The sequence below is a fragment of the Pectinophora gossypiella genome, unplaced genomic scaffold, assembly GCF_024362695.1.
Source record: "Pectinophora gossypiella unplaced genomic scaffold, ilPecGoss1.1 Pgos_45, whole genome shotgun sequence".
Taxonomy (NCBI): Eukaryota; Metazoa; Arthropoda; class Insecta; order Lepidoptera; family Gelechiidae; genus Pectinophora; species Pectinophora gossypiella.
The window spans coordinates 537,253-563,513 of NW_026063255.1; the positions used below are offsets into that span (position 1 = coordinate 537,253).

At 49.8% G+C, this 26,261-nt stretch overlaps 1 protein-coding gene across 1 annotated transcript; it reads left to right on the forward strand.

Annotated features, from left to right (window-relative positions):
- Window positions 1-2,683: 2,683 nt before the first annotated feature.
- Window positions 2,684-3,398, forward strand: LOC126381331 (uncharacterized). Its single transcript, XM_050030828.1, has 2 exons — window positions 2,684-3,228; window positions 3,323-3,398. The coding sequence occupies exons 1-2, from the start codon at window positions 2,684-2,686 to the stop codon at window positions 3,396-3,398; spliced, it is 621 nt and encodes a 206-aa protein (XP_049886785.1).
- Window positions 3,399-26,261: the final 22,863 nt, after the last annotated feature.

A 26,261-nucleotide genomic window follows, 5' to 3' on the forward strand; every position in this document is an offset into this window, starting at 1 on the left:
CCGCCCGTTTTAGCGGGCGGCGAGAGCTTCCGCACCAAAGGGGCTAAGCCCCGAGGGTGCCTCCCCGACGTCCGCTTCGCGGACGTCGAGAAGACAACAACTGGACTTGTCATGGAGTGACAGCTGCTGCCCGTACGTGCACGGAAGCTCGCAACATTTTTCGTCTACCCACTGAAGCCTGACGAGAAGAAGAAGCAGGGGGGGGTATTTTTATTAAAAATACCCTCCTGATTCCGCGGTACCAAACGGTATCACCGTTACTGCTCCTACCAACCCCCGGCCTCCCACCAGCGGGTCTCACCGGGGAGGGAGCGGTAGCGTGTGCTCTGCCAGGCGGACCGCCAAGCTTCGCACGCGGACAGCTACTCACACACCGCGCCCTAGCCGTATTTGGGGTGAACATGGCTCCCCCAACGCCCGGAGTAACGAAGCGCAGGTCGCGCGTATTTGTGCGCACCTGCCCTTCCATAACCCATGCTACCGCTGCAATCGCAGCCATGATGCCGACCACCACGCCGCCATTTAGTGGCGCAACCCACCGGCCGCCCGCTTTCCCGCTGCCCCTGCCCCAACTTCCGGGAACAGAGGCCGCGGCAAAGAAGACTGCCACGCCGCCGGAGCGGCCCCCGCCGCAACTCCGCACAAGGACTAGCCCGCCCGTTGCACTCTCCATGCCCTCACTGGACATGGAGACAACGCCGCCGCGAACCTTCACCTTCGCGCCCACCAACCCCTTTTCGCCTCCCTCCATGTCCAGGCCGGACACGGAGACAACACCGCCGCGATCATACGCGGCGGTGTTAAACACCAACCCGGCTTCGCCGCCGCACGCGCCACCGCGCCCGTCCCTCCGGACGACGCCCACGCCATCGCCGCCGTCGAAGAAGACCGCCCAGCAGCCGCCGCTCGCCCCCGCGAGCAGGAAAATCCCACCCATAGTGGTGGACCAGCTGCCGAACTGGCCGCACCACTTCCGCCAGCTGCGGGAGATGCTGGGCCACGTTCCGAACGCGCGCCCCTACGGGAAGGGCGTACGCTTCCTGGCGAGGACCGAGGAAGAGTTCCGGCTCTACCAGCGGTACCTCACCACCCTGGAGAGAGCTACGGGACTTTCCTGGTTCGCGTACGCCCCCCCGGCGGAGCGCTCGCTGAAGCTGGCGATCCTCGGCCTGCCCGTGGATACAAACCCCACCGAGCTGGAGGAGGAGCTGCGCAACCGCGGCTTCTGCCCAGAATACGTCCGCCCCATCCAGGGCAAAAGAGGCTGCATCTTTTTCGTCGAGATCAAGAGGACACACGGCTTCCAGACCATCTACGAAACCACCGAGCTGATGTGCATGCCCGGTGTGAAGATTGAGGCATGGAGAGGACGCAAGGGGCCCTCCCAATGTCACCGCTGCCAACAATTTCGCCACAGCAGCCACAATTGTCACCGGCCGATGGCCTGTGTCCGCTGTGGCGAAAGCCATGCGGCCAAGGACTGCCTGCGGCCCAAAGAAGTCCCTTTGCGTTGCAACTGCGGGGGGACTCACCCGGCCAACAGCTCTTCTTGCCCGGTCAAGTTGCGCGAGCTGCGGAATACCAAGGCGGGTACCGCGCCTATGACCAGCGCGAGAAGAGCCTCACTGCCACCTCCACCTTCAACAGTGGACCCCACCAGCGAGCCGACCGCGCGGAGCTCGCTTATGGCCGCGGCGAACGGCCCAGACGGGCCCAAGCCGCGCAGGCCGAAGCGCATCCGCGCGAGGGCAAAGCCTGCCCCTGCAGCCACTATGACTGTCGAGCCGCAGCCGACACCGACGCCGAACCAAGCGGTCGCCGCCCCCCCCGGCGGGGGGAAGAAGGCGAAGCCCCCAGCGGAATTACCACCGGCTCCATCCAGCGAAAAACTGGAAGTGTTGGAGCAGACGATCCAGCTGCTCCACAACATCCTCGCTGCCATCCGCTCACGGACTGACCCTGTGCCCATCATCGTGGGAGGCCTGGCATCACTGCTGGGCCAACTCACTGGTGGGCACTGACCTCTCGGACATCGGACTGGACCGGGGCTGCCCACATCCACTACTCCCCGTCGAGTAGTTAGGATCGTGGCCACCCCCCCGGGGGATGAGTTGACGCTTCCAGTGGCAGTGGAAGAAGTCCTCTCCCCCCCTCCAGCCGACTCGACACCAGCCGCCCCGGCGACGGAGCAGCTCACCGAACAAGACACCACCGCCAGCTGACGGGCGCTCACTGGGCCTCCCCCAACGGGGAACCACCCGGTGGGCTCGACCTCGCTGGCGGCACCACGGACGTTTCAACATCGGGCTCACGGAGGGGCGTTCGCGCCCGCCGTGTCCCAACCCCGTGCCACGCCCGTCTTTGCGGGCGGCGACTGCCACCACATTAGAGGGGCCACGCCCCGTGAATGTCTCCCCGTTGCGGGCTTCGCCCGCGACGAGAAGAAACCCGACGCCACGCCTTGTCATTCTTTTTTTCGGCTTCCGTGCGCATCCGAGTGGACAGAGCGAGCGGCTCCTTCAAAGGGTAACACCGTTATCACTCCTACCCACCCCCGGCCTCCCACCAGCGGGTCTCACCGGGGAGGGAGTGATAACGTGTGCGCTGCCTGGCGGACCGCTAGGTTTCGCACAAGTGGACAGCCCCATCGCGCCCACACTGTAACGGGGTGAGCAGAGCAAGGATGGCTCCCCCGACCGCCGGCGTGACGAAGCGGAGGGCCCGCACATTCGTGCGCACCCGCGTCGTCACCCAACCTATCGCCGCCGACACTCCACCGCCTCCACCGCGCCTCAACAGTGCAGGCGTGCGACTGGCCTCGTTCCCGCTGCCCATGCCTCGACTCCCGAGAGCAGGGCCCGCGGAGAAGAGGACCGTGACGCCGCCACAGCGGCCACCAACGAAACCCGGCGTGAGAACCACTCCGCCCGTCGCACTCTCCATGCCCTTACTGGACATGGAGACAACGCCGCCGCGCTCGTTCGCAAGCAACAACCCGTTCTCGCCACTGTTCGAGTCGGAGAAGACGCCGCCGCGCTCATATGCGGCCGTCCTAAACACAAATCCGGACTCGCCACCGCACGCGCCCCCGCGTCCGTCCCCCCGGACGATGCCCACGCCTTCACCGAAGCCTGTCCAACTGCAACCGCCGCTCGCCCCAGCGAGCAAGAAGATACCGCCCATCGTGGTGGACCAGCTGCCCGACTGGCCGCACCACTTCCGCAAGCTGCGGGAGGTGCTCGGCCACGTCCCCAACGCGCGCCCGTACGGGAAGGGTGTGCGTTTCATGGCGAAGACCAATGAAGAGTTCCGGCTTTACCAGCGCTACCTTGCCGGCCTGGAAAAAGCGACGGGACTCTCCTGGTTCGCCTACGCCCCCCCGGCGGAACGCGCCCTGAAGCTGGCCATCAAAGGCCTGCCCGTGGAGACCAATATCGCCGAACTGGAGGAGGAGCTGCGCAGACGCGGTTTCGACCCCCAGTACATCCGTCCCATCCAGGGCAGGGTGGGCGGTATCTTCTTCGTGGAGATCCGGCGGACACTGGGCTTCCAGTCTATACAGGGTGTAACGGAAGGGGGGTATCAAGCCGAAAGGGGACAAAACTATACCTTATGTAGATCTTATCTGCAAAATTTCAATTAAAAAAAAACACTTTTGATATTTCTTTCAATTTCAGTTAAAAAAATATTTTAATATTTCCAGCATGTAAAAAACACGGCACAGCACTATTGAGGTCACTGTTCTTAATCCACTCAAATATTGGCACTACACAAATCTCCTAGCGCGTCCTGGTCGCCTGGTACTCGCGGCGCTCGCACGGCCGCGATAGGTACGAAATTCGAGCGGGCGGCGGCTTTGGCGGCAACGTCAAAAGGAGTCGGCGGCCGATTGGAACAATCCGAGTCGGCGGAACGTCGGCGACTGTAACAAACAAGAATGACACTAAAGCATCTAATAATTGGAGTCATTTGCTTTGACAACTATTCTCACATTATTTTATGACGTGTAAAATAAGTTAAAATTACCTACTTGTTTAGGTAAGGTATTTAATTTAATAGTAAATAGGAAAAAAAAGTGTGAAAGTGTGGGTAAGTAGGTAGGTAATTAATAATTAGACTTACGTTTTACAAGAAAGGTTCGAAATGTCGTCATCCCCGTTCGATGCACAGACCTGCCGCTTCATCTGTCCACAACACTTTCGAAGCAAAGTCTGGTGAGCACTTGAACTCGGTACCATTCTCAGAATGCCACACGAGGTAAATAATCAGCAGGAATTAGCTCGGGCGTACGTTGCATGTGGTAAGGTTCGCGTGGTAGTCCTTGGGTTGGCTGCACGGCTAGTACGGCTTCTTCAAACTCCGGATCACGGGTCGCCGAGCGGCCAGTCTCGGATGACGCGTGGAAAGAGCCCGTTAAATGCAGTAGGCGATTGACCATTTTCCTGAAGCAATGCAGTGAAGGCAGTTGCCTGGCTTCATCAGCTGGTCTACCTTCTATGAATCGCTGATACAAGTTCCGTGCTTCACTTAAGTTGCCATCGCCGGCACCCACACACATCATCATTTCATAATAACCTACATTACTCAAAGACACCTCGAACTATCACTGATCACAGTTATCACAACAAATCCAAATTTCGAACTTCACTCCACAGATAGTAAACAAGCACTGACAAATAATTTGACAGTTTACTTTCGTGTGCATGTTTTTATCTCTTTCGAATGCTAGTATCCTGGTACTTAAGGGTATGTTATTTCTTTGTGTGCAATAAAATATTTTTATGGTATTGTTTGAATGTATGAATGTATTGTATTTTATGAAAGTAGGTACGTATTTTACTTTGAACCTAGAAAAGTAAAAAAGTCGTTTATCTAATAAGGATCACCCGCGCTCACACTCTGGCACTAACACAGAATTGCCACGTTTCTTCGCAAATATCCCGCGCAATAGCAGAAGGCGAAATTAATCTGTCAATAATAAGACATACTATCACTCTGCCCGTATCCCTAATGGGGTGGGCAGAGTCACAAGAACATCCCATTAGCGGTATGAGCATGATAATTATTTATGTACCTATGTTATGATTACTTGTGGCTCTGTCTGCCCCATAAGAGATAAAGGCGTGATATTATGTATGTATGTTTGGTACGGGCATGTAGCGATACGAGCGTGTAGTGGTAAGTGAAATTCCGCAGTCTCTGCCTACTCCAATGGGAAAAAGGCGTGATGTTATTGTTCACTGTTGGATAATACACGACTACAATTTAGGAAGGAAAAAAAATACAAAAAAAAAATAATATTTTTTATCATGGTTAATGATAACTTTCCCTTAACAGCACCGCCATTTTGAATTTCGGGTGCACTAGGGCTTGCCGATCAAAAAATGACTATCGATAATCTATCCCGACCGAGAGTCGATCGATAGCAAGACTATTGATAACTCGGAAAGTGGGAACATTTTCGATTTTATTACCTAAGTGCAATACAATCGATAGTATCGTTGCGGATTAATAACAAACTATCGATAATTTTGCCCTCAGTCAGTAGTATTGCTACACTCCGATAGTATGGTTATTTTGAGTGGGCTGATTGTCTAAACTGAATTTCAATAACTCAAAAGTCCATGGATTTAGATTTTTTGAAAAGCTATTTTTTTATTTCTACCAATCAAAATCGTAGTTGAAAATGATTATGATCGATAATCGATACTGAACTATCGATAGTTTGAAACACTAGCGTGCCTTTTTCTATTCGCGAGCCCTGGCATCCTGGTACAGGGTATAAATCCCATTAACTGTCCCAATGCAATTTGCAATTCCGTGCTTCGGAAGGCACGGTTGGTCCCGGTGACTACTTACTCATGTAAGAAAGTAGTTATTACATGAGTCATGTCAGGGGCCTCTGGCGGCTCAATAGTTACCCTGACACCAGGGTTGATGAGGTTGGTAATCCACCTCACAACCCACACGATAGAAAGATTTAAAAAAATACTGTTATGTGTTTTTAATTCCTTGTACGCAATAAAGTATTATTGTATTGTACGAAAGTACTTATTTTAAGATTACTTTTACCATGTCATAGTAAAAGTAAAGTTATGTTAGGTAGGTACTTTACTTGAGAAATTGATTTTGTCTTTACTATGTTGTAAACGTAACATTAATGTCTCGTTAATAAGATACACAATCACTTGCAGCTGCTCGTATCCCTAATGGGGTGGGCAGAGCCATAAGTAATCAAAACATACTAACATAATATCACGCCCGTATCACTAAGGGGTAGGCAGTCACAACGGTACTTGAGAAATTTATTTTGCTTTTACTATGTTGTAAATCCCCAAGGAATTCTAAGAAGCCTCTGACGTTGCCGGCCGCCTCAGGGAGGCACCCCGTCTGGCCAAGGTGCCGGACCCGGTAGTTGGCGGCTCCTTCACACTCCAGTAGCACATGGGCCGCTGTCTCGTCCATGCAGGTTCTGCACAGGGGCTTGTCGGTGACACCTAGTGTAAACAGATGTTTGTTGATATCACCGTGACCACACAGCTACACCTGCTACCTGCAGCTGTTACCTGTATTAGTGGAGACCTCTTCACATTTAGAATTCTTAGCCTGCCTGCATTTATTTACGGTGGTTCATAGTCTGGTGTGTTTGTTCATTCCCAAATACCCTAATACCGAACTAGCTTTATTTGCGGATGATACAGCCATCTATTCTTCGTGCCGTGGTCGAGTTATGATGACCGGAATTCTCCAACGCGCCAATGCCTTGGGCAAGTAGTTTCGCAAATGGAGAATCAAGGTAAACCCGGAGAAAAGTGCAGCGGTGTACTTTTCAAAGGGCTATTATAATACGTCACGGTCACGCTGTCAACTTAAGTCATCAAGATGTCTGGCAAGCCGATCCCTTGGGAGGAGCAAGTCAAATATCTCGGCGTAGTCTTAGATAGCATTTTCCATTCCAGTCTATCAAAGGCCAATTCCTTGACTTCCCTATAAGACACGACGTTAACCTTTTCTTTAATCTGTTCCATGTAAGCTCTTCTTGGTCTTCCCCTTCCTCTCTTTCCTTCTAGGACTGGAATGGAAAATGCTACACCGACAAGAGCGTGGCTCTTAAATTGATGATGATGATGAGTCTTAGATAGACGTCTTACTTTCAAGGCCCATATCAAACGTGTGCGCGATCGCGCCACGTTTGTAATGGGCCGTGTTCATTGTCTCCTTAACAAGCGTAGTAAATTATCCCTTTGGAATCTACACGACTTGCATCCGTCCGATCATGACCTATGCAGGGGTAGTTTTCGCTCACGCGAGTCTCTCTCAAATCCACCGTCTACAGGAAATACAAAATCGTTCGTGGTTCCATCGCAATGAAAATCTGCACATTGACCTAAGTCTGCCAACCATTGCCCAATGGCTCAAATTAGTTTTTTCGATTCTGCTCCGCACCAACCAAATCCCCTGGTAGTTGCGGCTTCCGAATACATCCCGCTTAGGAACGGTACTGAATAGCATCGGCGTCCAAAGTATGTAATACGATCCCGACGACCCGATTACTCTAGCCATAGAATCAGCCAATCAGCTCGCGACAACAAACATTTCAGGACCCCGATACCGACACCGCCGGCGTGGTCGACGACTTCCCTCAATCAGCGCTTATCGCTATCGACTTACTAGGGTCGATTAATTCTTTCAAATATTTTTCCTCTCAGACGACGCCCTGAGCCGAGGTTCGCGCCCAACTGGGCACCCTCAGGCCTGTTGTCTTAAACGTTGTACCGGGTGAGAGCCTTCAGCGCTCCCCATTTGTCCGGCAAAGTAGTTAATGTCATTTGCGGCAAAACTTCGATAAGTCACGTCAAAAAAAGATGTGTTTGTTGGCTGCTCTCGTTCGTAGCAGCGAGCGGACCTGTCCGAATGAGATCGGCAATATCGGTTCCGGACCGATGGCTGTTACCTCCCGTTCCCCTTCTGGCCAACTCGTCCGCCGCGTCGTTACCTCTTGAATCACTGTGTCCTTTGATCCATTGTAAAGTGAGGTGTTAGTATTTGCACACCTTAGTCAGTGATTGGTGGTAACTGTGTATGAGTAGTAGTAGTTGTTTAGGGCCTGCAAAACTCTGAAAGTATTCTAATGAAACTGTCCCGTACCTAGCTAGCCATGAACGCATTCGCCGCTAGCGTGATGCCCATTTGACCTGGATGACGGTGTTAAGGGAGCCTGATATTACGTAATCATAAAATAAAGCATACTACACAAGGAGACGAGATGCATTGTAAAGTACATTTCTTTATCAACTATTAATGTAGGTAATCGACTACATTTTTGGACAAAACTTGTACAACAAAGTGACTCTGCCCACCTCAGTAGCGCAGTAAGTGTGATATTAGATATGTGTAATTACTTGTAGCTCTGTCTGGTCTATTAGGGATAAAGCCGTGATTTATGTATGTTCACATCTTGTTCTATCCTATTGGTTGTGAGGTGGATAACCAACCTCGTCAATCCTGGTGCGAGGGTTATTATTGAGCCGCCAAATGCCCCTGACATGGCTCATGTAACGACTACTTATTACATCAGTAAGCAGTAACCGGGACCAATGCCCATTGTTTTTTTAACTATTGTGTCTGGAAATCTTGGCCTCACAAGGATGAAACAAAACAATTTAAAAAAATATTGAATAATATGGCCATCACTGGCACGTTTACCCTTTACTAGGGCAGGCATAAATAAAAGAGGTGGTAGCTGTTCACTCAAAAGTTAAATACCTTGAACAGCTGATTGCTACGTAGTGTTGTGCAAATTTGAATTTATTACATGAAGACCTGGAATTCAATTGCTCATAACTAATGCAAATATGAATTTAGGCGGCCAATACTCTCGCATGTGATTTGTAGATAGTGACAGAGTAGGCACACTTCGGGTTGATACCCCCGTTCCGTTACACCCTGTATACAACACCACCGAGCTACTCTGTATGCCCGGTATCAAAATTGAAGCCTGGACACTGACCACAACTACCGGACTGGACAGGGGCTGCCCACATCCACTACTCCCCGTCGAGTAGTTAGGATCGTGGCCACCCCCCGGGGGATGAGGGAGAGGGCTGCGGCGGGACGGGTTCCACGGCGATGGGCTCGGCGGTGGTGGTGGCAGTGGGGGCAGGGGTAGCCCTTTTACGGGCGCGCCTCTGCCTTTGCGGTTTGGGCCCGTTTGGGCCGTTCGCCGCGGCCATGAGCGAGCTCCTCGCTGTCGGTTCGCTGCTCGGGTCCACAATGGAGGTCGCAGGTGCAGCTCTTCTTGCACTGGTCAAGGGCGCGGTGCCTGCCCTTGTGTTGCGCAACTCGCGCGACTTCACAGGGCAAGAAGGGCTGTTGGCAGGGTGTGCACCTCCGCAGTTGCAGCACGTGGCCGGTACCTCCCGGGGTCGCTGGCAGTCCTTCGCTGCGTGGCTTTCGCCACAGCGAACGCAGGCCGCCGGGCGGTGGCAGTTGTGGCTACTGTGCCGAAACTGCTGGCAACGATGACATTGAGGAGCTCCTTTTCGTCTCCTCCAGGCTTCAATTTTGATACCGGGCATACAGAGTAGCTCGGTGGTGTTGTATATAGACTGGAAGCCCAGTGTCCGCCGGATCTCCACGAAGAAGATACCGCCCACCCTGCCCTGGATGGGACGGATGTACTGGGGGTCGAAACCGCGCCTGCGCAGCTCCTCCTCCAGTTCGGCGATATTGGTCTCCACGGGCAGGCCTTTGATGGCCAGCTTCAGGGCGCGTTCCGCCGGGGGGGCGTAGGCGAACCAGGAGAGTCCCGTCGCTTTTTCCAGGCCGGCAAGGTAGCGCTGGTAAAGCCGGAACTCTTCATTGGTCTTCGCCATGAAACGCACACCCTTCCCGTACGGGCGCGCGTTGGGGACGTGGCCGAGCACCTCCCGCAGCTTGCGGAAGTGGTGCGGCCAGTCGGGCAGCTGGTCCACCACGATGGGCGGTATCTTCTTGCTCGCTGGGGCGAGCGGCGGTTGCAGTTGGACAGGCTTCGGTGAAGGCGTGGGCATCGTCCGGGGGGACGGACGCGGGGGCGCGTGCGGTGGCGAGTCCGGATTTGTGTTTAGGACGGCCGCATATGAGCGCGGCGGCGTCTTCTCCGACTCGAACAGTGGCGAGAACGGGTTGTTGCTTGCGAACGAGCGCGGCGGCGTTGTCTCCATGTCCAGTAAGGGCATGGAGAGTGCGACGGGCGGAGTGGTTCTCACGCCGGGTTTCGTTGGTGGCCGCTGTGGCGGCGTCACGGTCCTCTTCTCCGCGGGCCCTGCTCTCGGGAGTCGAGGCATGGGCAGCGGGAACGAGGCCAGTCGCACGCCTGCACTGTTGAGGCGCGGTGGAGGCGGTGGAGTGTCGGCGGCGATAGGTTGGGTGACGACGCGGGTGCGCACGAATGTGCGGGCCCTCCGCTTCGTCACGCCGGCGGTCGGGGGAGCCATCCTTGCTCTGCTCACCCCGTTACAGTGTGGGCGCGATGGGGCTGTCCACTTGTGCGAAACCTAGCGGTCCGCCAGGCAGCGCACACGTTATCACTCCCTCCCCGGTGAGACCCGCTGGTGGGAGGCCGGGGGTGGGTAGGAGTGATAACGGTGTTACCCTTTGAAGGAGCCGCTCGCTCTGTCCACTCGGATGCGCACGGAAGCCGAAAAAAAGAATGACAAGGCGTGGCGTCGGGTTTCTTCTCGTCGCGGGCGAAGCCCGCAACGGGGAGACATTCACGGGGCGTGGCCCCTCTAATGTGGTGGCAGTCGCCGCCCGCAAAGACGGGCGTGGCACGGGGTTGGGACACGGCGGGCGCGAACGCCCCTCCGTGAGCCCGATGTTGAAACGTCCGTGGTGCCGCCAGCGAGGTCGAGCCCACCGGGTGGTTCCCCGTTGGGGGAGGCCCAGTGAGCGCCCGTCAGCTGGCGGTGGTGTCTTGTTCGGTGAGCTGCTCCGTCGCCGGGGCGGCTGGTGTCGAGTCGGCTGGAGGGGGGGAGAGGACTTCTTCCACTGCCACTGGAAGCGTCAACTCATCCCCCGGGGGGGTGGCCACGATCCTAACTACTCGACGGGGAGTAGTGGATGTGGGCAGCCCCGGTCCAGTCCGATGTCCGAGAGGTCAGTGCCCACCAGTGAGTTGGCCCAGCAGTGATGCCAGGCCTCCCACGATGATGGGCACAGGGTCAGTCCGTGAGCGGATGGCAGCGAGGATGTTGTGGAGCAGCTGGATCGTCTGCTCCAACACTTCCAGTTTTTCGCTGGATGGAGCCGGTGGTAATTCCGCTGGGGGCTTCGCCTTCTTCCCCCCGCCGGGGGGGGCGGCGACCGCTTGGTTCGGCGTCGGTGTCGGCTGCGGCTCGACAGTCATAGTGGCTGCAGGGGCAGGCTTTGCCCTCGCGCGGATGCGCTTCGGCCTGCGCGGCTTGGGCCCGTCTGGGCCGTTCGCCGCGGCCATAAGCGAGCTCCGCGCGGTCGGCTCGCTGGTGGGGTCCACTGTTGAAGGTGGAGGTGGCAGTGAGGCTCTTCTCGCGCTGGTCATAGGCGCGGTACCCGCCTTGGTATTCCGCAGCTCGCGCAACTTGACCGGGCAAGAAGAGCTGTTGGCCGGGTGAGTCCCCCCGCAGTTGCAACACGTTGCTGGGACTTCTTTGGGCCGCAGGCAGTCCTTGGCCGCATGGCTTTCGCCACAGCGGACACAGGCCATCGGCCGGTGACAATTGTGGCTGCTGTGGCGAAATTGTTAGGAGGCGCGGCAGGGGAGGAAAAGGTCCCTCCTTGCCCCAAATCCCGCCGCGACAGCAGCCTAAGGAGCCGGCGACATCGTCTGCTCCTAAGACAACCCCCTCCATCCGACCCCCCGCCCCAAGCCAGGGGAAGGGGAAGTCGGCCGGAACTGGCGATCCAGCCGCCGCCAAGAAGGCGGCACTACTGGTCGCCATGGGGGTACTCCAAGATGTCCTGAAGGCACTGGAGCAGGATCTCGATCCTGTTACAGTGCTTTTGGACGGGATGAAGAGGTTGTTAACGGCATAAAATTTATGTCGTTAAGAATCCTTCATTGGAACGCCGAAGGCCTGTCTAGAAAGATAGGTCTTCTACGTGTTCTCTTGAGGGAGCAGAACATTGATGTCGCCCTGATCTCAGAGACCAAGCTGAGAGGCGCAGATCGACTGAAGATCCCCAACTTCTTCGTATACCGGAAGGACGAGCTCAGTGACCTCGGTCAGGCCTATAGAGGCCTAGCCGTCCTGGTAAGAAGAAGGTTGGTGCACAAGCCTCTGCCACCTATCGCTGGTCTTCAGTCGATCTACGCCCTGGGAGTGGAGATCGCTCTCGGAGACGTCCCAACACGTGTGTTTGCGGTTTATAAGCCGCCGGCGGCGCGCCTTGTCCTCGCGGACGTTCAGAAAATTCTGGACAGCCCGGGGCCAACGATCGCGGCCGGCGACTGGAACTGCAAGCACGTTGGTTGGAATTCCACGTGGACCTGTCCAAATGGACGACGTCTGTTCGATGACGCCAACGGGGGCGGGTATGTGGTTCTGGGGCCGGAGACCCCGACCCACTACCCGCACAACCCCGCTCATCTCCCAGACGTGATAGACCTCGCGGTGGTCAAGGGGCTCCGGCCCGATCCCACCGTTGAGACGTTAGACTATCACACAGGCTCCGACCATCAACCAGTCCTGATGGTCATTTCTAACCATCCTACCAGGACGAGGCTGCTGCCGCCGCGGCGGAAGTACTCCTGGGATAAATTCGGCCAGTACATGGTAGAGAACACTCCCATGCGACCAGTCTCGACCCCCACGGATGTCGACGAGTTGGCAACCGAGTTCGCCTCTACAGTCCAGCGGGCACTGCAACATGCCACGCTCGAAGCTCCCAAACCGGGAGCCGCTCCTCCCACGCCGAAGCATATTGCGAATATGCTCGCGGAAAAGAGGCGACTCCGCAAGCAGTGGAATACCACGCGTTGCCCCACCATGAAGTCCCGGCTGAATGCGCTGGCCGAGAAGATCTCGGCCGCGCTCGATAGTGCCTCCGCCGACTCTTGGCAACACACTATCGACTCAGCCGGCGAGGATTGGACCGGCATCCATAGACTGTGTCGACAGCTCTCCGGGAAGCCGACACCAGTGCGACCTCTCCTCGCTCAGGACGGGACACCCCGTTTTAGAGCTGAGGATCGAGCGGAAATCTTCGCTGAGTGTCTGGAGAGCCAATTTCGGCCGAACCCAGGCGCCGACCATGACGAAGAAGAAGTCTCCCGAAATCTAGCGGGCTATTTCGGTCAGCCGATAGCCCCTGATGAGGATCCCGTCGTCTTTACGCCCGGACAGGTGCTCCGGGCGCTAAGACGGACTCCGCTCCGGAAGGCCCCCGGCCCGGATGGCATTACCAACGAAATGCTGCGTCACCTTCCACCGCGTTCAGTCGCAGCGGTGACGCGCATTTTTAATGGCATCACGCGGACGGGGCACTTTCCGGATTGCTGGAAGCTTGGGCGAGTCAACAGTGGCTGCAAGTTGTCTTTGATTACTTGTGGCTATGCCCACCCCATTAGGGATTACGGGCGTGAGTTTATGTTTATGTATGTTGGGCGAGTTATCATGCTCCCCAAGCCCGGGAAGAATATCCTGAAGCCTGAGAGCTATCGGCCAATCACCTTGCTACCGAACATCAGCAAGGTGTTTGAGAGACTTCTTCTGCGTCACATGATCCCACATATCATGCCACGCGAGGAACAATTCGGCTTTCGAGCCGAGCATTCCACGACCCTTCAACTGACAAGGGTACTGCACGATATGACGGCGGCCCTCAACAAGAGGGAGACCACCGTAGCGGTATTCTTGGATATGGAGAAGGCGTTCGATCGCGTATGGCACCCGGGCTTGGTATATAAGCTGTCCACGTCTACGACTCCACGTCGAGTCGTTAAGACTGTGGCCACCTTTTTAGAGAATAGGCGCTTCCAGGTGGCAGTGGAAGGCGCCCTCTCCCAAGTCCGAAGGATCGCTGCGGGAGTTCCCCAGGGTAGCTGCCTATCTCCGGTTTGCTACGCCAGGTACACGGATGATATCCCCGTGGAGGGAGGGTCCAAGCTGGCGCTTTACGCCGATGACGCTGCCTTCTTCGCGACGTCCTTGAACGCCAAGCACGCCGCGAAGAAGATGCAGCGAACCTTGGATGCCCTCCCTGCCTGGCTGGCAAAGTGAAGATTGACGGTGAACGTGGGGAAAACCCAAGCGATCACTGTGGGACGTGGTCGGCTACACCCTCCGAATCTGACGCTGCATGGTGAGGAGATCGGGTGGTCCTCGCAGGCTAAATACCTGGGTGTGACCATAGACCGCCACCTCACCATGGCCCAGCATGCGAGGAATGTGATCGGACAGGCAGGTGCTGCCACTGCTCTGCTCCGCCCCATTCTTTGCTCGAGTCTCCCGTTGCGCATGAAGCTCGGCGTGTATAAGGCGTACATTAGGACACGGCTTACCTATGCCGCCCCCGCGTGGTACGCATTGGTCTCTGAGACCCATCGCCAAAGACTGCGGGCACAGCAGTCCAAGGCGTTGCGCACCATCGCGGACGCGCCGAGATTCGTCCGCAACGAAGTAATTCGGAGGGACCTAAAAGTCGAGACCTTGGATGAGTTTATCTCCAGGCTCTCGACTGGGATGTTCGCGCGCGCGGACGAGTCAGATTTCGTGCACCTACGAAATCTGGCTCCATACCACGCGCGACCCCCGGACTGGAAACCGTATCCTCGCGAGCTGGCTGATGTGGAGGAGCTCGACGAGGATACCTACCCAGCAACGGACTGACCCAAGCCGCCGGTTTGAGGGCAACCGTCATTGTTGACGGTTTCGACCTTGCCGGCGGACTCACCGGACTGACCTCACTGGACTGACCCCGCCGGCTCGAGCTGACCTGAAAACTTCGGGTCAAGCTCGCCGGCCACCTACTATGACGAGACACGTACCGCCTGGCTGGAGTCGCTCACTGGGCCTCCCTCAACAGGGTCTCACCCGGTGGGCTGACTCGCCGGCGGTACCATCCCGGACAAGAAATTGGGCCTTCGGAGGCGCGAAACTCGCCCACCGTGGCCCGCCCCCGTGCCCCGCCCGTTTTAGCGGGCGGCGAGAGCTATCGCACCAAAGGGGCCAAGCCCCGAGGGTGCCTCCCCGACGTCCGCTTCGCGGACGTCGAGAAGACAACAAGATTCTCAGATTCTGGTCGGTCCTTTTTTTTTGCTAACATTTTGTAAGGGGAAACCCTGCCCGTTTACGGAATTAAATTGCCTGTCCATATAAGAAGACTGAGTATAATTTCCCTGCTCTTTATACATGCTATGTGATGTACCGTTATAACTAACCTCTAAACGTACACAACCGGCAGTATCGAGCTGCCCCCCGGTATAACTTAATAATTTTTTCTTTGTGGCTGATAATGGTATGTGACCGTAATGAGTTTTATAAGTTTCATCAGATATTATGCTCACTGCGGAGCCGCTATCTAACTCAAACAACAATACCTGTCCACTCAGTGTTATGTACTCAGTCATCGGCTTTCCATTTTCACAACGAATAGCTAAGCATGACTCACCATCGTCTCCTTCATCCACGTTACCTTCCTCAATGTGCTTCACCTTGTCGTCATATGTGCACATTTTACGCAGGTGCCCTTTACGATTGCACTTTTTGCACTTATAATTTTTGTAACGGCACTGATTGTATTTATGATTGGTAAACCCGCACACACTGCACTTATCTTTATTGGTTATCGCGAACACGGGCCCCACGTCAGCGGGGTGCGCAGCTTGCAGGTAGGCGGCTGGCACGGGCGCGCAGGCGCGGCGCGCGGCGCGCACGGACTCCGCTATGTCCACGGCCTTCGCTAGTGTGAGCTCGCGCTGGTCCTGCGCGAACAGTTTGTCCCGCTCGTGTCCTGCCATCATTCCCATTATAAACCTATCTAGAAGGGCTTCCTCTAGACTTTTAAAGCCGCAGTGTGCTGCCAATCCCCTAATCCTCGCCGCCCACTGAGTATGACTTTCGTCTGGACGCTGCATCGCCGAGTAGAAATTCGATTTTTCTGCGAACCCAACCCTCTTTGGTGTAAAATGTTCGTCAAGAAACTTTAAAATTTTGTCGTAATCGACTTCATCCACTTTATCAGGCAGCGCCAGATCCCTTGCTAGCATGTAAGTTGCTTCACTGAGGGAGCTTAACAATATTGCCCTCCTCTTGACCTTTGCCTTATCCGTTACATCTGTGACATCATTTGCGATGAACCACTGACACAGACGGGATTTATAACTGTTCCAATCCTGTGTCAGATGATCAAAACTGGTTAAAATGCCGAATGACATTCCGGAAGTCATTTTGATATAATTATGAGTCCGAAAACCGACGACGTCGCCACGTGTTGTATATTCTAGTATGTATGTGTAATATAACGGAGAGGCGACCAACAAACGCGCTAGTAAGTTGCATACTGATTTATTCATTATGAATTACCCACCACCGGTCGGGACGCAACCGCGACATATACCTTCAAATACATAACAGTATGGGAGTTCGTCAGTTTTGGGGATAAAACCACGAAACTTTATATTTAGGAACTTGATAAGAAATAAAAAAACAATTTGTTAAAGCGTTTTTGAAAATTCGATGTTTGAGGGGATGAAATAGGTGTTGAAATTTTTTATGAGGTTCGTCATTTTTCAAGAATTTTTTTTTTTTTTTTAGTTATATCTGCAATCAGTAAGCGTCCGTTTGTGTTACTATGAGCAGATGAGCTGAAGGCGAACTTGACTTTATGAGAGACATATCCACTGACATATCCTCAGCAATTAGCAGGGGACCTGCTTCAATAATGAGGTGATTCAGAAACTTTAATCCATTTCCGTCTCCATGATAGGCGGTCTTTTAAGACGACGGATTTGGTTCATTTGCAGGAGCTCCTGAGCGAGGTGGTTGGGATGTTGCTCAAGGCGAGTTCTGTAGATTTTGCTCAGGTTATCAATCTCTTGTTTGACGGTGAGAACATTTAAATGGTGGTGAATTTCATTATTGGTCACAAACCAGGGAGCGCCACTCAATTTTCTCAATAATATGTTTTGAAAGCGTTGAAGAATCTCGATGTTGGAGTTGCTAGCCTTACCCCAGAGCTGGGTACCATATGTCCATATGGGCTTTAGTATGGCTTTATAGATTAGAACTTTGTTCTCAACTGTAAGTTTAGATCTGGTTCCCAGCAGCCAGGATAGTTCTTTGTATCGGAGATTTAAGCTATCTCTTTTGGCTTTAATGTGAGTCTTCCACGTGAGGCGACGATCCAGGTGAATGCCTAGATATTTAACTTTTTCAGCTTGTGGGAGTAGTTCGCCCGCCAATCTTACCGGAGGGCAGTTGCCATGTCTCAAGGCGAATGTAATTTGAGTTGATTTGGAGGCACTGGCTCTTATTCTCCAGGTATCAAGCCAACTGCTAACTTGATCGAGATAATTTTGAAGACGGTAAGAGGCTTCTAAAGGCTCAGAGTGGCATGCCAAGATAGCCGTGTCATCAGCATAAGTTGCTATAACTACTCTAGCGTCTTGGGGTAGGTCTGATGTGTACAATGAGTAGAGTGCTGGGCCGAGTACAGACCCCTGTGGAACTCCTGCCTTTATATCGTGAAAAGACGACCTGGATTCAGCTTCTTTGACTTGGAATATTCTGTCTGACAAGTACGACGCGAAGATGTTGCAATAAAGTTGAGGAAGTAGGTTCTTGACTTTGTGAATCAGTCCTTCATGCCAGACTCTATCAAAGGCCTGCTGAATATCCTGGAAGGCTGATGAACAATATTCCTTTTTTTCGAAAGCATCTCTGATAGTGCTACATACTCTGTGCACCTGCTCTGTGGTAGAGAGAAGTGTCCGAAAGCCGAACTGATGGTCTGGAATAACATTTCGATGCCTCAGCTCCAGGTTTAACCGTTGAAGGAAAATCTTCTCAAAGACTTTTGATATTAGTGGTAACAGACTAATGGGACGGTAGGAGGTCACTAGATTAGCTGGTTTACCTGCTTTGTGGATCATTATGATTTGTGATATTTTCCAGTGAAGTGGATAGTAGTTCGTTCGTAGGATTCCATTAAAAAGCATAGTGAGGAACACAATGGCTTTCCTTGGTAGCTCCTTTAGAATTTTAGGAGTTATAAGGTCGAATCCTGGAGCGGATTTATTCTTGAGGTTTTTGATGTGGTTCCAGACTTCACGCGGGGTAGTCATTTTAATTGAGATTGAAGCCTGGGACTGAAGCAGGTTTTTATCTACTGTGGCATGATCAGGCAAGTCTTGGCCGCTATTGGGAGTGAACACATCTGCTAGATGGTTTGCAAATGTCTCAGCCTTTTGCTCGCTAGTTTTAGACCAGTTACCATTAGCATTTTTGATTGGGGGTTTGTTTATTTGCGGCTGGCCAAGATTTTTAGTAGCCTTCCACAGGGAATAGTTAGATGTTACTCCTGGACTCAAAGAGCGTACGTATTGTTCAAACTTACAGTTTTTGTGGAGTATTAGATTCTTTTTCAGGAGTAGACAAGCTTTGTTAAGCGCTTTTTTATCTTCAGGATGTCTAGAGCACTGCCAAACTCTCCGCAACCTTCGTTTTTCCTTGATTTGGTCTCTAAGAGCTTGATCAAGAAGGGTATTTTTGACACGTTCTGGTTCAATGACAGGAGAGCACTTCCAGGCGGCTTCCTGTATTAGACATGTAACATATTTTGTGGCTACTTCTATGTCGTTTGGAGATTTAAGGGGGACTTTTAGTTCTATGTTTTCATCAATATAATCTCTGAACGCATTCCAGTCAGTTTTTTTGTTATGTAAATATTCGTTTATCTTGCCTGGAAATATAGAAGAGCTCATAGTGGCTAGTACTGGAGTGTGACCAGAGGAGCTGTCTAAACAGGATTTAAGCTCGAAGTTATGTCTTTGTAATCCTTTGCAGATGAAGAAGTCGATTAGGTCAGGTAACTTAGTTCGATCAGTGGGCCAGTGAGTGGGTTCGCCGGTCGACATAGACATCAAGTTGTTTATATCCATACTCTTCTTAAGCCCTCTGCCTCTGGTTGTGATGAGTCTGGATCCCCAGTGAGTATGTTTGGCATTCCAGTCCCCACCAGCAAGGAAGCGGTGACCAAGAGTAGAGAAATAATGGGAGAAACGAACTTCATCTATCTTATGTTTGGGAGGACAGTACACCGAAGAAATAGCTATGTCTCCACCATTACTATTCAATATGACGGTGGTTGCCTGGATGGGATCGGTTTGGTAGGAAGGTGCTTCGTAATGTTTGACTGATTTCTTTATTAGTATGGCAGTCCCACCATGTGCAGTACCATCAGGATGATCGGTGCAATACAATTGGAAGCCTGGAAAGTTAACACAACTTCTAGCTGTGAAATGTGTTTCTGAGATGAGGATTATATCCAGATTATGAGTGTCTATAAGAAGTTGTAGTTCATGTTTGTTTGGGGACAGACCATTTATGTTCCACGTGGCAAGATTTAAAGAGGTCATTTTGAAATTCTGTCCACTAGAGTGACTATAAGCCCCATCAGAGTGCTTATCTGTTGAAGGAGAGAATCAATTTCTTCAGACTGTTTGATGAGTATGTCTTCTATAGAGCGACCAGAGTCGTTGCTATGAGTGGTAGGAGGGACAGACGTGAGTCCTGCTGTAATGTTGGCATATGTGAGTGGATTACTTGCCGGTTTAAGGTGTATGTGGGGTTTCATTCTGTTCAGGTTGTTGTTATCACTGGTCTGCACGTTGTTAGGTGCTATAGGTCTAGTTAAACTTCTTTGATCTCTACTAGTTTTTCTGGTCAGAATTTCTTTATACACCTGACAACCCTTGTAGTTGGCTGGATGACTACCTTGGCAAAGAGCACATTTAGCAGGGCTATTGCGGTCTTTTTTTGGACATTCGCTTGTCTTGTGTTGCTGAGCACATTTTACACAACGAAATGGTCGAGAACAGTTATTTTTAGTATGACCGTATTGCTGGCATCTGGTGCACTGGGCTATACCTTTACGTTTTTTGGGGTCCTCAATGATAACAGCGGTGTTGAAGATGTACTTAATGTCTTTGACTTTTTTATTGTTTGGTCCAGGCTCCAAGTTGACGAAGAAGGTTGAAGAAGGTAGCTTCTCTGGTCCCGAGCGGGCATTAATGATTTCACCAACGACTGTGTTTCCAGATTCAATGATTGCTTTGAGTATCTCTTCGTGGGGAGTGGAGTGATGCAGTTTTCTAATCACGATTCTGCAACATCGTTCTGCTTTGGGAGTAAAAGTATGTCCAATTAGTCCTTTATCTCTGATCAAAGAGGCTAGCTTTTTGTATGAGTCTGTGTCAGTGCAACTAATTCGGAGCTGGTTTTTTGTGATTATTTTGTAGCTGTAATCACCAGGTCTAAGTGACAGCTCTAGGATTTTTGTTAGTAGGTTCACATCTTCAATACCATACAAAATGAATGGTGGAGGTTTATAGACCTTCTTTGTTAGGCTCTCTGGAGGATCCACACTTAAGCCCTGGGAGCTGTTACTTGTGAGGATACCACTATCCAGTGGCGGGGAAACGGAGGTTCGTTGCCTTTTAGAGGATCTAAGAGTGGGCACTCTTTGCCACTCCGGCTGGGAGGGTTGAGGCACTTGCGAGATTCTTTCTTGAGTGCCGCAGTTATTCAAAAGCTGATAACTGTGGTCTAGGTCGGAGGTTTGTTCCTTCGTTGCACGATCACTCAGTGAGTGGCTTCTTGGGCGGCTGAAGAACATGCTCCTATGAAATGCTTGTTGCACAAGGCGAGGTTGTGGATTGTTGGTGGAGGTGTCTTTATCATCAGTTACAAGTGCTTCAGTATCTGAAACTTTAATCACTGGGAGATCCTGGGAATCCTCTGGGATTGTATTTCTCGTGCCAGTAACATTTTTCGGCATGAAAGCCTGGGGCGCTACTTCCATGGGGATTTTTTTTTTTTTGGTTGGTTTTCAGACTTTTATGATGGCTACATTATTCCAACTGTCAGATGTCATTTTGAACAAATAGCGAAAACTTGAGGGTATGCGAGAATAACTTCGACTGAATATTGTCACTTTCGATTTTTAGTCACTGTTTTCTGGTATTAAATCACATTATTTTGATTGCATAACACTATCACTTGATTTTTAGATGTTAAATGGCACTGTAATGATGTTTTTATACACAAATATACAATTTAGCGCGCAAAATCTAATGATGACTGAGCAACGTATCTACTTGAGTTGACAGTTGACAGAAGACTACAAAATGAGGGTTGAAAGTTTGTATGGGAGTTCGTCATTTTTGGGGATAAAACCACGAAACTTTATATTTAGGAACTTGATAAGAAATAAAAAAACAATTTGTTAAAGCGTTTTTGAAAATTCGATCTTTGAGGGGATGAAATAGGTGTTGAAATTTTTTATGAGGTTCGTCATTTTTCAAGATAAAAATATTAAATTTTGTGTTTAGGCAATAAATAACAAACAAAAAATCGTTTGTTCAAGCATTTTGAAATTTTTACCAGTATGGGGGTGAAATACGGGTTGAAAGTTTGTATGGGTATTCGTCATTTTTGAAGATAAAACCATGAAACTTGGTACGTAGGTCTCTTAGGATGTGCAGAGTTTTTCAACAAACGGATTTTCCGAAATTCGAACGGAACGGAACGGATTCGGAACGGGAAACTACGAAGCCAAACTTTTTGTATACAAAATATTAACCACTGAACCTAGGAACATGATATTTAGTGGTTTTGGGTGTATCAAGTTAAAAAAATTTGGCTTTTGTAGATAAAGTTCCTTTTAACGAATACTCTGCATCGCCGCCACTGCCGTCGGTCGTCGTTCGTCGTCGCGCACATTCGCCGAAGTGTGGCGGCAGTCAACGGCGCTGTCTTGTGGTGGGGGAGCGCACGTGGTCTATACGTGGCCTGCTCGCGAGTGTCGAGTCCAAACTGTCATGATTTTTAAACATATTTTTATGAATTTTAGTTCAGAATAATAATATTTAATGACGTTTTGATTTCTAAAAACCTTTTAATAGTTTTTAAATTAAAATAATTTATATCGGAACGATTATTGATTCGATAGTAGACATCGTGCTGCCACACTTCCGCCACTCACGTAGGAAAACGTAGTGGGGAGAGTGGGGCGAGTGGACACTCACCGGCTAGTAGGAATTCATTCGTTTGTGAACCAGTGAATCGAACGGTTGTGTGTAAAACCTCTGCAAGACCTCTGAGTAAATAAACGGTTAAAGTAAATTGAAAGTGACCTGGAGTTTTATTGCACTTCAGAAGTGGGATAGACCAAACAAAAAGGTATGTTTAAATATATTATATTATTAATCCATTAATCGAGATATTGTCTGTTGGATTTTTGCTCTAACGCCCACTAGAGTTATTTATGTATCTATAACTATTATGATTATTAATTATTATTATTTGTTATGTATTATTACGTAACAACTATTTATATTGTCGGCGGACAAATAATCTCGATATAGCTAGAAACATTTTCAATGAATGCAATTATTGAATTTGTGCACATGCATGACTGCTTCGATAGGCGCTTGGTCAGGGCTACACCCTGATAGCGTTCTTGTCCTTGTAGTGTGCTTCTGCGCAATACAGAGTGCTTGATTGGGGCTACACCCCAATAGTGCTTTGTTGCTAAATTTTACAATACCCGCGCATGAGGTTTATTGGTTTAAACGTTTGATCGGGGCTACACTCCGATAGCGTTCATCTTGTGAACTTTTAGTGCGTGTTAGGTAAACAAAGTGCTTGGTTAGAGCTACTCTCTGATAGTACTTTGTTTCCTTGGTTTTACTGCTTACGTGGAGCACGTGGTCGGGGCTACTCTCCGATAGCGCTCCATGATATACAAAGTATATTATAATCACACATTATCTAAGTATGATACCTCACATTATATTCATAGATTTTATTTTATTATTAAGTATATATTATTTAAGCCATGCTACTTATCTATTGTGTTCTTCATTTATCATAGTGCTTATCTTTGAAGCATACAGGTTGTTTTCTTTTTAATGTAATGTAATGATTGATTTTAATGCTTCTATTTATTATAACATAATTGTGATTTACAAATATTAAAGAACATTTTAATTAAAAACAAGTTATGAGTCAACCTACCTATGTTCATCAGGTTTTATCAAGGGGGTGGACTATGTATGTCCATCGGATGTATGTTAAGGGGTGAACCAAGTATGTTCATCGGATCATGTTAGGGGGTGAACTATGTATGTTCGCCGGTTTATGTTAGGAGATGAACTATGTATGTTCATTGATTCATGTTAGGGGGTGAACTACGTATGTTCATCGGTTTAGCGTGTGGATGTCTCAGATTTCGCTAACGGGTATGCTTCGCGCTGGTTATGAGTGATTACAAAGCTACCGGTTAACAGTGAGCTATGTATGCTTACTGGATATTTATTATTCCTGCAAATATATAATAATAATAATAGATTACCCACTATGTTAAGGATTACGAGCTTTTGCTACATATGCAATTTTGCTATGACTTGATGAACAGACTATGTCGAAGATAATGTTAAAATGTTTCAGAATATTTGACGATGTCGTCTGATGATGAGATGGGAACGCCACCAGGTACGCCTCCAAAGCGACGGCGTCAAAAGAAAGCAAAAAGACGAAGTAAGCGGAGGAGTTCGTCTTCCACGTCTTCATCCAGTGATGAGCCTGTGCCGCGAAAGGCGCGCAAGGTTTCAAGCAGGCTATCCACTAAGGTACTATTGAAACTATTGTCGAACTGGAAGGGAGAGTCAAGTAAGAATTCTTTTGGCAGTAATAACAATTTCAACAATGTTATCCCGGAATTTGACCCGTCCAATAGGACTCAAACTATTGATTGCTGGTTGCGAAAAGTAAATGAATGCGCCTCAATATACGGATGGGACGATAAACAAACGATTCACTTCTCTTTACAAAAGTTAACTGGTTTGGCAAAGAAATGGTTCGAGTCCTTGCAGACGGTCAAATATACATGGGATGAGTGGCAAGTGAAATTACGCAAGGCGTTTCCTACTGAGGAAAATTACGGACGTCTTTTAGAAGAAATGTTAAGCCGTACTTCACGTAGTGATGAGAGCCTGCGTGAATATTTTTATGACAAGTTGGGTTTGTTGAGTAGGTGCGAAATTACGGGTAAAAAGGCTGTTGACTGCGTCATATATGGCATTAGTGACCGATCCATTAGAAACGGGGCACAGGCCCTTAATAGTACGGAACCCGAAGATTTGCTTAATTATCTTTCTTCCCAAAAGCCACAACAAGTTATAAATAATAAACCGCGTGAGCGCACATTTCAAAAATCTCACAACGCTGGCAGCTCTAATACGAGTGCCAACAGCTCTAACTCAAGTTCCGTAGTTTGTTACAATTGTCGCTCTAGAGGTCATCCCTATTTCAAATGCACTAAACCAATACTAAAATGCAAACGTTGTAACCGAGTAGGACATAACAATGAAAATTGCAAGTTGGAACCTTTTACATCTGCAAATTTAAATTCAAATAATACCGAGGAGAGTTCTGAGAAGAAAACTCTGAAAATTGACACAGTTAATGATGGTAATAGTAAATTCTTTAAAACTATTGCAGTTAATGACCACCTTCTCAAAGCATATGTAGATTTCGGGAGCGAATGCACTCTAATGCGTAAAACGGATGCGGAACAGTTAAATCTGGTCCAAAACTATGACAATATTCCAATTGTAAGAGGGTTTGGTCAGTCTTCTGTCGTACCTTTGTATAGGACGTACGTTTCAGTGAAGGTTGATGACGTCGAATCAACTATTGAAGTATTAGTGGTTGACGATGCACACATGCAGACGTCCTTGATTATTGGGCAAAACTTCACAGAGCAATCATTTGTTACAGTCTTAAAGGATAGTAACAGATTGACATTCTACCAAAGTCCTAATCAAAATCCTTTTGATACCCAAAAGGACACACTAAAACTCTACGTTACCGATACCACAGACATCTCCAAAACTGGCATTGTCCCTGTACACGTTGATTTCGATTTTACCGGAGACATTTTTATTGAGGGTTATAATGCAGTAGAACCGGGGAAGGAGTACCGTTTGTTTCAGGGCGCTTATCATATCGCGAATGGTAAAGGTGAGGTGGTTATATCCAATTTATCTGACAATACTTTAACTTTCGAAAAGGATACCTTGATAGCTAGATCGATCCCCTTTGTTGAACGTGATATTTACCGGGTTAATAGGATTGTAGAAGACGTCTCTACATTAGAACCTCTCGACAAGACCGATATCACAATCGGATCAGGACTTGACAGTAGTCACGCAGACGCACTTTATTTATTGCTTCAGAAGTACAGGGACTGCTTTGCTACCAACTTGGGAGAAATTGGTTGTGCAGTTGACGTAGAAATGAAAATCGATCTTTTAGATAACAAACCAATTGTGTATCGACCCTATCGCTTATCTCATTCTGAACGTGAAAAGGTCAGAGAAACAGTTGATGAATTGTTGCAAAACAATATCATCCAAGAGTCGAAATCGGATTACGCTAGTCCCATTTTAATGGTTAAAAAGAAAACCGGCGATCAAAGACTATGCGTCGATTTTAGGGCTTTGAATAATAAGACAATAAAGGACCGGTTTCCTCTTCCTCTAATTGAGGATCAAATATCTAATCTTAGCGGTAATACTTTCTTCACCACCCTCGACCTCGCATCTGGCTATTATCAAATCCCAATGGCCACTAATAGCCGTCATCTTACAGCATTTGTCACGCCTGATGGGCATTACGAGTTTTTAAGGATGCCCTTCGGACTCGCTAACGCACCAGCCGTATTCCAGAGGATGATCAACAAAATCCTCGGAAACAGGCGATTTGAGTATGCATTAGCCTATTTAGACGACGTGCTGATACCATCAAAGGACGTCGATGAAATGTTTCGGCGGTTAGAGGATGTCCTTCAACTTTGTAGAGAATACGGGTTGACTTTGAAACTTTCAAAGTGCCGTTTTTTTGATGCTACAGTGAGCTACCTGGGGTACGATATTTCTTCGCAAGGCATACAACCCGGGGAGGCTAAAGTAACGGCAGTTAAGAAATTTCCCACACCTTGCAATGTCCACGAAGTTC

Bases quoted from the DNA above. Each gene is read 5' to 3' on its own strand.
- LOC126381331 (XM_050030828.1), top strand. From the start codon at position 2,684: ATGGCTCCCCCGACCGCCGGCGTGACGAAGCGGAGGGCCCGCACATTC. The intron at 3,229-3,322 runs GCGGGAGGTGCT...CGGCTTTACCAG, and splicing joins CCGCACCACTTCCGCAAGCT to CGCTACCTTGCCGGCCTGGA.